The sequence below is a fragment of the Lichenostomus cassidix genome, chromosome 19, assembly GCF_008360975.1.
Source record: "Lichenostomus cassidix isolate B80296 chromosome 19, HeHo_3.0, whole genome shotgun sequence".
In the NCBI taxonomy this organism is placed as follows: Eukaryota; Metazoa; Chordata; class Aves; order Passeriformes; family Meliphagidae; genus Lichenostomus; species Lichenostomus cassidix.
Genome location: NC_139499.1, coordinates 8,628,224 through 8,640,869, shown reverse-complemented (window position 1 = coordinate 8,640,869; position 12,646 = coordinate 8,628,224). Strand labels below are relative to the sequence as shown.

Sequence of the window (12,646 nt, the reverse complement as noted above, 5' to 3'; positions counted from 1 at the left end):
TGAGGGGCGGCAGCGCAGTGGGTGCCCCGCTCCCCGTTGGTTCCCCGGTCCCCCTGAGCCCCCCATCCTCGCAGCCCCGCCGGCGGCCGTCGCTAGGGAAGGTCGGGGAGACGAGGCTGCTCTGGATCGGTTTTATTCTGCAGGCGAGGCCGCTAGCGGCGTTACAGCGGTGCGGGGGGCAGTGGCCCGGAGGACACGCGACCTTTCCTGGCGGGGACACGGCTGCTCCAGGCCCAGAAGGGCAGGACCTCGCGTCTCCCCGCGGAGCAGGGGGCGAGGTGTCCGCGGGAGAACCGTCCCGCCGTGGGGAGACTCGCCCCGAGGCAATGAAAGGCTCCACTTTTTGTGAGGGAGAAAATTAGGGGGGGAAAAAAAAATACGAGCAAGACCCACTTTTGCCAAAGCTGCCGTCAGCGATTTTCCACGGCGGCGAGGAAGCAAAGTCCAAATCGGGTTTAAATTTCAGTCGCCGCTGCCCGTTCAATGGTCAGCGGGACCCCCCCGGCCCCGCCGCCCCGCGCTGCCCCGGGGGGTGAGGAGCGCTGTCCGCCCCGTCGGGCGCGCTGCGGGCAGAGGTGAACCTGCCGCGGGACGCGGGCAGGTGGTGATGGTGCCGAGAGGAGCCCGGGGATGGGGATGGGGCTCCGCCGGGGGCTGCGGGCTCGGGGGGCTACCGGCAGGATGAAGCGGGGCGGAGGAATGAAAAGGAGAGCTGGGGATGGGAAGGGGACACGCGGGGGACACTCCGCATCCCACCCTGCGCGGGGAGCAGCGACACGCCAGGGCTCCGAGCTGCTGCGGCCGCGCCTCGCTGCGCATCCGCGGAGCGGGAGGGCCGAGGGGCGGGGGGGTAGAGGGGACAGGCCGGGGGGCAGAGGAGTGGGCCGGCCGCCACCCCCCCGTCCCGCCTGGCCGCAGCGCAGGCGGCGGGGGCAGGAGCCTTGGAAGGATGGCAGGGCGCTTTTTGAAGATTTGGGGGTAAATATGAAGTGACAAGAGACGGGTCTTTATTGTGAGGGCTCAGCCGCCTGGCGCCAGGGCCCTCTTCAGCCACCGCGGCCCTCAGTTAATCAGCGCAGATCTCCAAACCGGCCTCTCCGAGGGGACACCCACCGCGCCCGCCGCCCCCCCGGGCCCCGGCGCGGCGGGACCGGCCCTAATCCCTCAGCAAACAGCCCCGGAGTGTCCCCCCTCCTCCTTATCTGCCTCCCCGCGCCCGGGTAAACAGCCCCTCCGGCCGGGCACAGCCGCGCCGGCCCCCGCCCGCGTACCCGACGCGCCTCGACGGCGAGCTCTGCGCCTCCGCCACGGGCGGGGAGCTACGGGCGGCACCGGGACCCCCCAGCCCCGCTCGGGGCGGCTGCCGGCAGGGTGGGGGGCGACGGCTGGGAGCGACTCACCCGCGCTGGAGGTCGCCGCTCGGGGCTTCGCCGCGGCCCGCAGCTCTCGGCCGGGCCGCGCTCCCGGCGGCCGCCCCGTCGGCGCTGCGCGGCCGTGCGCGGCTGTGCGCGGAGCGGCGGGCGGGGCGCGCCCCACCGCGATCCGCTCTCCAGGATCTGTCGTAAGGCGGCCGCCGCCGGGCTCCCCCGGCCTCTCCCCCCTCCCCGGCCCGCCGCCCCCGCGGAGACCGGCGGGGCCTCTGCCGCCCCCGCCCCGTGGCTGCGCTCCCCGCTCCGCCGAGGTGGCTCCGCGCTGGCCCCGCACCGGCGGCGCAGCCAGGGCTGACCCGGTATGCGGAAAGGAGCCGGGGGTGGGATTTCGAGCACTTTTCTCTGTCATTGGTTAATATTTTATTCTGTTGACATGTTTTCTTACTGCCGATGCTTCCGACACCTTCTTCTTTTTTTTTTTTTTCCTCCCTTTTTTTTTTTTTTCCCTTCTTCCCTTCCTCCCTCCCTCCGCGCCCCCGCCCCCCCGCGCCCGGAGCTTGGCCGGAGCTGTCAAAACCCCGCCTATGCAGATCCACAATTGGTCTGAAACGCGTAAAATCAGCAATCAAGGGGGCTTGGCTCATTAGCGGGCGGATCAGAGCAGGAAGGACATGTGAGATAGTCACAGTTTTACAGAGATCAGGACAAGATCTCACCGTTCCCACTCGGCTCCTTTGGCCATGAGCAGCCCGAGCCGCAGCGCCGAGCGCGGAGCGCCGAGCCGGGCCGGCCCCGCCGGGGCGCAGCCCGGGCCCGCGGGGGTGTGAGGGCAGCGCGGCCGCCCCTGCCCCGCCGCGCCCCGCGCAGCCCCGCGCAGCCCCGACCCGGCTTTTGTTTCTATTTTAGTGTCGGGAAGGACTTTCCTGGGAGGGCTCGTTCCCTCGCTCGCTCTCCCTCGCTGCAACAACAACAACAAAAAATAAGGACCTACTGTCTCCCCTCCGCAGACCGGGAGTCCCAGGAGCCGGGAACTGCCTCGCTTTTTCTTTTTATTTTTTTGTTCTTATTTTTTTCTTTTTTTTTTCTTTTTTTTTCATTTTTTCTTTTTTGCCCCCCGAATCTAGTTCGGCTGATTTTCACCTCTTTTTTTTATGCTTTTTTTTTTTTTTTTTTTGGAGGACCGTGTGTGTGTGTTGTTGATTTTCCTTCCTCTTCCAGAGACTCGAGCGAGTTCGCCGGGCAGGAGAGAGGAGAAAAATAGAAAACAAAAAATACACGCACACACATTTTTGTAAAGGGAATCCCTCTTTTTCTCCTGGATTTGTGGATGCACCGATGAGAGATCCAGCCTTCCCAGGGACTGCCATGGCTTACCACCCCTTCCACGCACCCCGGCCGGCTGACTTCCCCATGTCCGCTTTCCTCGCAGCCGCCCAGCCCTCCTTTTTCCCAGCTCTGGCTCTGCCTCCGGCGGCGCTGGCGAAGCCCATGCCGGACCCGGGGCTGGCCGGGGCGGCCGAGGCCGGGCTGCACGTCTCGGCCCTGGGACATCACCACCAAGCCGCCCATCTGCGCTCGCTCAAAAGCCTGGAGCCCGAGGAGGAGGTCGAGGACGACCCCAAAGTAACGCTGGAAGCCAAAGAGCTTTGGGACCAGTTCCACAAGCTGGGCACCGAGATGGTGATCACCAAGTCGGGGAGGTAAGAGCAGACCCCGCGCAGCCCCGCGCAGCCCCCCAGCCCGCCCCGCACCTGCGCGGCCGCGCAGCGCCCTCGCCCCTCGCTCCATCCCGCTTCCCAGCCCTCCCCGTGAATTACCGCCGGCACTTTCGATCCCTGCAGTTTTTCGGAGGTGTTTCCCCCCGTTCTCCGAGCTTTCCCGTCACCGCTTCTTCCCCCGCGTTACTACTTTTCCTAGCGCGATCGCGAATTAAATTCGCGCACGTTAACTGAGCGCTCGGAATGCCCCATCCCGTTGTTTATGCCGCTTCCCGCCGCTTCCTTCCCTCCTGCCAAACTTTCCCCACGTCCGGGGTCGTCCCCGGCCCTGCCCGTGGCCCCGGGCCCGGGGGAGTCAGCCGGGGTGCTGGCAGAGCGGCTCGGCGAAGGGCAGAGAAATGGGGGAAAGCAAAGATATGTTTTCGCCCCTGATTTCCCGGAATGGGATTTTTGAGCTTTTCCCCTCTTTCTGCCACTGTCTGGGCAGCACAACGGGATGAGAAGAGGAGGTGGGACGTGAGGAAGGCTGGCAATCCTCAGCGAGCTCGACTAAAAGATGGTGGTTTGGGAGCAGCAGCCGAGCCGGGCGGTGCGGGGGGCTCGGTGGGGCCGCGGCCGTCGGGGGTCGGCGGCGGGCGGGGGCAGCCCTGTAGCGCTCTGGGTCTCTCCGCAGGAGGATGTTCCCCCCGTTCAAGGTGCGGGTGAGCGGCCTGGACAAGAAGGCCAAGTACATTTTGCTGATGGATATAGTGGCGGCCGACGACTGCCGGTACAAGTTCCACAACTCCCGCTGGATGGTGGCCGGCAAGGCCGACCCGGAGATGCCCAAGCGCATGTACATACACCCCGACAGCCCGGCCACGGGGGAGCAGTGGATGGCCAAACCTGTTGCCTTTCACAAGCTCAAGCTCACCAACAACATCTCGGATAAGCACGGCTTTGTAAGTGCGGCTGCGGGGCAGAGCGGAGCTCCCAGGGCAGGGATGGCCGGGCAGGAGTGGGGTTTGCCCGGTGCGGGGTTTGGGGTTTGCCCGGTGCGGGTTTGCTCGGTGCAGGGGCTGCCCGTGATCTCCCCGGGGAGAACTGCAGGGCTTCAGCGGCTCCTCCAGCCGGGTCGGGCTGGGCGGCAGGGCCTGGCCGGGCCTTGCGGTGGCCTGGCTGTCCCCCCAGCCCCTGGTCCTGCCCGGCCCGAGGGGCAGCTCCCCATCTCCGGGGGCAAAGAGAGGGCTGGGCTGCCGGCAGCTCGGGGTTCCCTTGGCTCCCTCATCCCCGGCCTGGCGGCCTGTCCTGCTGCTTCCTGCCAGCCTTCGAGGCTCCGTGGGGAGAGGAATTTAGGGGAATTTAGATGTGCGGGGCCGAGGCCGTGCTGGGGCTGCAGTCCCGACGGGGCGGCGGCCGGACAGGGACTGTCGCTGTCCCCCGGGCCGGGCCGGGGGAGCTGAGCAGGGCACGGCGACACCTGCGCTGGGCTCCCGCAGCCCGGGGAAGGGCTGCACTCGTTGGCAGCCTCACCGTCTGCCTCTGCAAGCCCCGATTGATTTCCCTGCTGGTGATATCTGCATCACCTGAAGGAGGTAAAACAAAACAAAACAAACGGAGGCAAAAAGCTACCGCCCGCAATAAACAAAGAAAGGAAAAAGAGAGAGGGAGAGAGAAAAGGAAGAGAGCGAAGCGTGCTGGCCGCTTGCAGAGAGGCGCAGAAGGCAGGGTCAGGAGGCGAGGGGAGCTCGATGCGGCGGGAATGCACGGAGGGGGAAATCCCAGCGCCCCAGCCAGCTCTCCCTGCTCCGAGCAATCGTTTAGGGCGATAAAGGGAAAGTTCATCGTGCAGCGCTGCCGATACGGTAATTAGCGGGGAGCCGGGGCTGGCGGGACCCCACCGGGCTGGGGAGAGCAGAGCAGCTCCGCACCTCCCGCAGAACTTTCCCCTCTCTTTTTTTATTCTTCTCTCTGTTTTTTCCACTCTTTTTTTTTTTTTTTTAATTTTTTTTCTCTCTCTCTCTTTTATTTTTTTTCTCTTAAGGCAGGAAACAGCGTCTTTGTTAAATAATACATTGCGAGGTTATTTATAGCCAGCAAGGTAAATCGATAGAGAAAGAGTCTAAAAAATACCTTTTATTTTTCGCACTGGCGAAAAACTAGTTTGATTCAGCGCTTTTAACGGTTCGCCTCCTTCAATTAAAGATTTCTGGTATCTGTCGTTGTCCAAAATCCGGACTGTGTTAAATCTGGGAGATGAGGGTTTAGCCAGCTCCCATCTGGTCAGAGAGGGATGATTATTTTTTTTTAAAGGAATGCAGATTTGCACGCCTGAATGAGACTTTTTGCACCATTTTCATGATAAATCCCATCTAGATTATATCAATATAACAGCGATCCGACAGTTCATCAGCAGGTGACTATTGCTTGGGGTGGAAAAAAAATAAAAGGAAGAAAAAAAAAAGAGGGGGATTTTTTTTATTACCTTCTAAACCCAAATGAAGTGATAATTATTTAGCCATTTGGCCGACTTTATTTCACAATAATTACTCAAGCTTTTGCCGTTCCTCTACGAATTCCGGGCGGTGAATTCTGCATTTCAGTCCGACCACAGCAGGTTGGGGAATTATTTAAAAGCTATCGGGCAGGAAAACAGGCAGCGAGGGGCAAGGGGTCGGAGCGGCCCAGGGGCGCGGCTTGGGGTGCTCAGCCGCTTCCTAAAATCCTCACTCAAATTGCGGGCAATTCGGGTTTTTTAAAGTTAAAAAAAACCCAACAAACCAAACTTAAAAAAAAATAAAATAAAACGAGAGAGTGTAGAACGGCTTTGAGTGTTGGCGAGGCTTCCAGACACCTGGTTGGGGGAAAAAAAAAATGTCTGTTCCTTCTGCAACGTTGCTCCGAGACATAAATTTGCCATGGCTCGTGGTGAAACGCTCCTTTCAGGTCGCAGGCGCTGGCTGGGGCTGGCACAGGCTCCTGCCGCCCCCGACACTAACCCAGAGCCTTTTAACCTTATTTTTTTTTGTGGTGGTGAGGGATAGTAATTTATTTTTAAGGACGGAAATATGAAAAGCGGTGAGAGACGTGTCGAAAAGTCGCCTCGCGTTTGCAGGGCTGTAATAAAACAGGGAGATCCCTTTTGCTGCTTTATTGCCGTGCTTAACACCCGCAAAGATGCTGTCGCGCCTGCATCGCCTGACCTCTTTCTTTGGGGACAGATCCTGCAATGGCATCAACAAAAAAAAATATGAAATCTCCCTCCCTGGCTTTCCTCCTCATGGTGAAATTGCGGGATGTAATTTTTGTTGTTGTTTTCGGGAGAAAAGGGATTTTTCTCAGGGAGGCGTGGGTGTGGGGCTGATGGCAGCCGCGGGCTGTGCTCTCTCGCCCACCCAGACCATCCTGAACTCCATGCACAAGTACCAGCCCAGGTTCCACATCGTGCGGGCCAACGACATCCTCAAGCTGCCCTACAGCACCTTCCGCACCTACGTGTTCCCCGAGACTGACTTCATCGCCGTCACTGCCTACCAGAACGACAAGGTACGGCCGGGCTGCCCTGTCCCTGTCCCTGTCCCTGTCCCATCCCTCACCCTCTCTCAGGGTATTTTCGTGTCTGCGCGGTTTTGTGAGGATATTTCGGGGCAGAGCGGCCAAAAAGCAGCAACAGGAGAAAGGCTGAACCTCAAGCCCTCAGAGCAGGATGCACCCTCATACTGCTTGTATTCTTAATGCTATTTTTAGTGCTAATATTACTGTTGTTGTCAGTAATTCTGTTATTACTGTTAATAATTCCCCCGTGGAGTTTGTCGCGCCTCTGTGGGCTGTGGGAGTCTTTGCTGCAGGCCCAGGCTGGGGAGAGAAGCACCAGGCCTGGGCAGCCTCACCGAGAAGGTGCCCAGGGCTCTGGAGGAGCCAAAAAATAGAGCCAGATAAGCTAATTTTAGTCGCTTTCGTGATTTAGCAAGTGTCGCCCTGCGAGCGAGCAGAGCCAGGAGAGCACGATGGGGGAGCAGAGAACCTCTGCCGTCCCCTTGCAAGGGTAGCGTGTGTTGTGTTTTAACCCAAAAGCTGACCCCCACCTCCACCCCTGGCTGCTGATGCTAATTGACAGCTCTGTCTGAGGGTCCTGGTGGGCTTGTTTCCCTCGTAAAGTTTATGGCGAAGAGTCACAATCGATTAAAGAGCACTTTGTCTGCTCGCCCGCCGCAAGCTGCGCGGGGCTGCCGCCGGCCGTGGGCCCCGTCGGGCGGGGGATGCTCGGGCCGGGGGATGCTCGGGCCGGGGGTCGCGGCGGGGCCGGGCAGCCGGGCCTTTTCCAGAGCCCCTCTCGGGGCCGTGTTTCAGAGCCATGCATTATTGAGCGCCCTGATGTCGCCGGTCCCGGCAGCCCGTGGCAGGCAGGGATAAGAATAGCTTTTAACCAGCGCCGCGCAGCTCAGTCGCCATCTTCCCTCCGGGGGGCCGTGAAAAATAACTTCCTATCATTAAGACGCTATTAATAATTCAAGCCCAAACCTCAGCATCGTTTTTAATAAAGCATGCGGTGTGTTAACGCGGGGCCGCGGCTCGTTCCGCAGCCTGCGCGCTCCCCGACGGCGGCTGGGGGAGAGCGGCAGGTTCTTCAGGCAGCCCCCTCTCTCCTTCTCCCCCCTCGCAGATCACCCAGCTGAAAATCGACAACAACCCCTTCGCCAAGGGCTTCCGGGACACGGGCAATGGCCGGCGGGAGAAGAGGTAAGGGATGCTCCTGTCCCTCCCCACCCCGCGCCATCGGGGGGACAGTCGGGCCCGACGCTGCCTCTCGCCCGCAGGAAGCAGCTCTCCCTGCCGTCCCTGCGGATGTACGAGGAGCCCTGCAAGCCCGACCGCGACGGCGGCGAGTCGGACGCCTCCTCCTGCGAGCCCTCGGCCGTGCGGGATGCGCTCCACTCGCCCGTGGGTGCTCTCCCCAGCCCGCTGCGCCTCAAGGGCAGCGGCAGAGGTAATGCAGGAATCGCGGTCCCCAGACGTCCCTAAAAATCCCCAAACATCCCTAAACATCGGGATTCTGCTCACCCGGGGCTGATTTGATTTGCTGGGGGAAGTGAGGCAAAACACCGGGTAAATTGAAGATGGGGATGAGCACAGGGAAGGTTGAAGGGACAAAACCAGAGCAAGCCAAATGTCATTGGCGAGTTGCAGCGTTTTTCGCTTTATATATTATATCTTGAATATGTGTTTGATCCTCTATACACCTGATGTCTTGTAATTATATTATACAAGAAGAAATGGCAAATGTTAGCCTGGTGTGTGCCCTGCCTTCCATGGGAATCTCACACTCCCCTAAAAAAAAGAGAAAAAAGAGAAAAGAAAAGAAAGAATCAATGCATTTGAAAGAGGAAAAATAATGTTGTAACTCCGGGGCTTCAAGCTGGTAAATGAAAATAAACCAGCAGCTCCCACGTCGCAGTTTGTCGATGCTGGGTTTTGTCTTGCCGCACTATCAATCTGCTCTTTAAACTTTCCACCAGCTCGATCCCCTGCAAACCTTCATCAAAACTGCAACCCCCCACCCCGAGCTGGGTTTATTACACCCCTCTCCACTTTCAAAGGCTTCCCCGAATATTTGCCCCAGCCTGCAGAGCTTCACCTCACCCTCACCAAAAGGCTTTTTTCGTTTAGTGGAGCCGCGCAGGCAGGGGCTCAGCTCCCCTCGCCCTCGCCAGCCCCTCGCCTCGCATCCCCCTTCCTCCTCCGAGAGCTCAATGGGGTTTTTTAAATTAAAGCCTCTCTTAGCGAAGTCTGTACCACACTCCCTGCCTTAAAACTGCCTCTTTAACCTGTCTCAACCTGCACATTTGGAATAAATCCACGGCGCGCTGGTGATCAGCCCCATGTAATTAAATGTACGCAGGACCATTTCCTCCCGCGCTGTCCGCTGCCCGCTCCCCTCATCCCGCTCGGAGCTTGCAGCTAACCAGAGCGATGCTGGAATAGATTTTGGTTCTCCATCAGACATGTTTTTCCTGTTTGGCACAGCAACAGGACTCGCTGTTGTTAATCCCCTCTCCCCAGAGCACGAGGGTCCATTTCTGCCCCCGAAATGAGTTTCCCCCGTTAATAACGATCGCGGCTTCGCCGTCGCAACCTCTCCCTGACACCAGGGCTCTCGTGAGTGACCCTTTCCTCGCCTCCCCTGGCTGCTTCTGCCCTGACCCTCTGGCCCTCCGTCCCCTTGCAGAGGAGAAGCCAGGGGCCGACAGCGACGCGGAGGTGGAGAAGGTGCCCGAGGAGCGGCCGGTGGCAGCAGCCAGCCCCAGCGGGGAGGACGCGACGCCCCGCGGCAGCCCCCGGTGCCCGGAGGAGCGGAGCAAGGAGCGACACAGCCCCGAGAAAGCCAAGGATGGAGCATCCCCCCGGGAGGCTCCTGGCGAGGGCCTGTTCGGCGCACGGGGCCTGGAGAAGGACAAGGTGGAAGGGCGGAGGAAAGAGCCGGAGGCGGGCAAGAAGGACTCGGAGGGCGGCGGGCTGGGCAAGGAGGCCTTCGCCCCGCTGATGGTGCACACGGACAGCCCCCCGCACCTGAGCGCCGGCCACCTGCAGAGCCTGGCTCTCTCCGGCCTCCACGGGCAGCAGTTCTTCAGCCCGCTGGGCGCCGGGCAGCCCCTCTTCATCCACCCGGGACAGTTCGCCATGGCCCCCGGCGCCTTCTCTGCCATGGGCATGGGACACTTGCTGGCCTCGGTGACCGGTGGGGGCAGCCTGGAGAATGGAGCTCTCTCATCCGCCCCGGGAGCGGCAGGGACAGCCACCCCCTTCCCTTTCCACCTCTCCCAGCACATGTTGGCCTCTCAGGTAAGCCCCAGTGCCTGCCCTGGGCCCCCATCCCCATCCCTGCTTGGTCCCTGGAATCTGCTCTCTACATCCTCCCAAAAAGCTCCCTGAGGGAGCAAAGCACTTTGGGGATGGAACTCAGGTCTGGCCAGCGCCACCCCCAGTGTGGGGACATCTAGGGTGGCCTCATAGTAGGGAAGGAGCTGTTGGTGCCCCCAGCCTCCCCCAGGCCCTCTGCAGCCCATGGGTGACACACCCCTGACATGTCACCAGGTGTGGCACAGGCAGAGTGTAGGGGACATTTTGAAGATTTGAGGAGGAATCTCGATTTTTTTTGCAGCTGCTGTGGCTCCTCCACAGTCAAGGGCAGAGTCAGGGGCTGTGGCCCTGCCTGACCTGGCTGTCCCCACGCAGCAGCTCCTGTCTTCCTGTCAGCTCCCACACAACTCCCACAACGCCTGCGCTGGTGTTGCCTTTCCCATCCCCTCTGATGAAATACATGAAGATGCCTTTGAACTCCCCTAATTTATCGATCCTGCTTAACAATGTGTTTTAATGTGGCTAAGGGGCTGTGATGCTGCACAGACAGGGACAGGCAGCGTGCAGGGAGGGGACAGGGCAGGGCTCAGAGAGGGGTTTGTGCTCGGTGTCACCGGCCTGGGTCGGGATGGGGAGCACGGGGCTGTACCTCTGTGCCACACCGATATCCCCACACTCTGTTTTTAGGGTGACACCGGGGTGTCCCAGCTTTGGGAGAACACAGCAGCAGGGGGGGTGCAGCGGAGCACCAGCACAGCCCTGACCCCTCTTTCTCTCTCCGCAGGGAATCCCGATGCCCACCTTCGGCGGACTCTTCCCCTACCCCTACACCTACATGGCAGCGGCCGCAGCGGCAGCCTCGGCCATGCCGGCCACCAGCGCGGCCACCGCGGGGCCACTGTCCCGCAACCCCTTCCTGGGCAGCAGCCGGCCCCGCCTGCGCTTCAGCCCCTACCAGCTCCCGGTCACCATCCCGCCCAGCACCAACCTGCTGACCACCGGCCTGCCCGCCAGCCTCAACCCCGGCTCCGAGGGCTCCAAGGCGGGCAGCAGCCGCGAGTCCAGCCCGCTGCCCGACGTGCCCCTGCACAAGGGGGGCAGCCAGCGCCCCGCCGCCTCCCCCAAGGGCTCCCTGAAGGAGTCCCTCAATGAACTGCAGAACATCCAGAGACTGGTGAGCGGGCTGGAGAGCCAGCGGGAGCTGTCACCCGGCAGGGAGTCCCCGAAGTGACCGGCGGGGCGGGCAGCGAGCCCTCCCGGCGGGGCGGAGAAGCACTGGTATTTTGTACAGCACAGTATAAATATTTATTGTGGAGCGAGGGGTGGGAGCAGACGGGCAGCGGGACCCCACCGGAGCCACCAGCCCGGAGGCAGGAGGGAGCAGCTGGAGCGCAGGGCTTGCCCACCCCTTCGGCTGTGGGGTTGGGAGAGGCTCCCCCCACTCCGCGGAGCCCCCAGGACCCCCCAGCTCCCCGCTCCGGGCACTGGGCAGCTCGGGGGAAGGCGATGAGCTGGTGCCGAGACACCTGATGGACGGGGCGGCCCCGACCGCAGCCCCAGCCCCTGCCTCGGGGGCGGTGAGAGGGGCCAAACCCTCATCTGCGCAAGGGGAGGGGGAAGGAAAACATAATTTAAAAAGGAAAAAAGAAAAAAAAAGAGAGAAGAAAAGGAAGATGGAAACCAAACCGCCTCGGCAGCCGCCACCGCGCAGGGCAGGCATGGCGGGGGAGCCTCGTGGGTACCTGGGCAGATATTTATGAAATAAATGGTAATTTGTGTAAATAAGCTATAAGGATCCCAGAATATGCAAATTGGTATTAATTTATTCAGAGTTGTACATTGGTGTGTACATAATATTTAGAGTTTAACTCCTCGCATTTAAGTTTTTTTCGGTTTTTTTTTTTTCATTTTACATGGACATATATATTGTAAATGAAAACTATTTAGCGCTTTGTGATTGAAGGAGATATCGGTTTCTCTGTGTTTTAAAATATTGTTTATCCCGCCTGTTCTCTAGGACAATCATGTGCCACCGACAAAACAATTTTTGGAGTCATTGAAACCAAGATTTCAATCCTTTAACGGACTTAAACAAGAAAAAAAACAAACTAACGAATCCAAAACGTAACTAAAGCATTGCTACAGTGCGGGGTATAGAGAATGCAGGAATAAACCTCAGGTTTTTATTTTTCACTCCAGAACAAAAGGAAAAAAAAAAAGAAAAAAAAAAAGAAGTATAATAAATTTAAATATCACAGGACTGTGCTCTATATTTGTTTTAAAATAAAAAGATACATGATTTGCAACGTGCTGGTTACTCGGGTATCTGTCTGTTCAGTTTTGACGAATTCTCACATCTTTCAATAAAAAAAAAAAAAAATCTACTCGGAGAAGTCCTGCCGGCTCCCGCCTGTTTCATTCCCGCGGCCGCTCCGCCCCGTCGGGGCCGCCGCTCCTCCCCAGGTGCGCAGCGCTGGGAGCCTCTCCTGCCGCGGGGAAAGGTGGAAACGCCTCGGGTGCGCGGCCGCGGCTCCGGAGGAGAGTTCCGCGGGGATCCTGGGGCAGGGCAAGCTCTGCCCGTCGGGGTTTGCGCTGCGGGGCTTTCCAGGGCAGGTGCGCGGGGAGGGGCGCGGAGGCACCGCGGGGGTGGCGGGGATGCGGCACCGGGACCCTCCGAGGGTGCCAGCCTGCCCGCGCTGCCCCCGGGGCGAGCCGGGGAAG

General features: G+C 59.9%; 1 protein-coding gene across 1 annotated transcript; it reads left to right on the top strand.

Moving 5' to 3' along the window:
* The first annotated feature begins 1,926 nt into the window (after positions 1-1,926).
* On the top strand, positions 1,927-12,231 carry TBX2 (T-box transcription factor 2). The gene is made up of 7 exons (XM_085078509.1): positions 1,927-3,070; positions 3,762-4,029; positions 6,467-6,613; positions 7,731-7,807; positions 7,885-8,054; positions 9,294-9,907; positions 10,710-12,231. Exons 1-7 carry the CDS (start codon positions 2,706-2,708, stop codon positions 11,154-11,156), a joined length of 2,088 nt encoding a protein of 695 aa, XP_084934635.1. The 5' UTR covers positions 1,927-2,705; the 3' UTR covers positions 11,157-12,231.
* The last annotated feature ends 415 nt before the right edge of the window (positions 12,232-12,646 follow it).

What these genes read in the sequence shown, in the direction of transcription:
- TBX2 (XM_085078509.1), top strand. Translation starts at nt 2,706, where the DNA reads ATGAGAGATCCAGCCTTCCCAGGGACTGCCATGGCTTACCACCCCTTC. An exon ending in CTGCCTACCAGAACGACAAG is followed by an intron (nt 6,614 to 7,730) that starts GTACGGCCGGGC and finishes CCCCCCTCGCAG; the next exon opens with ATCACCCAGCTGAAAATCGA. An exon ending in AGCACATGTTGGCCTCTCAG is followed by an intron (nt 9,908 to 10,709) that starts GTAAGCCCCAGT and finishes CTCTCTCCGCAG; the next exon opens with GGAATCCCGATGCCCACCTT.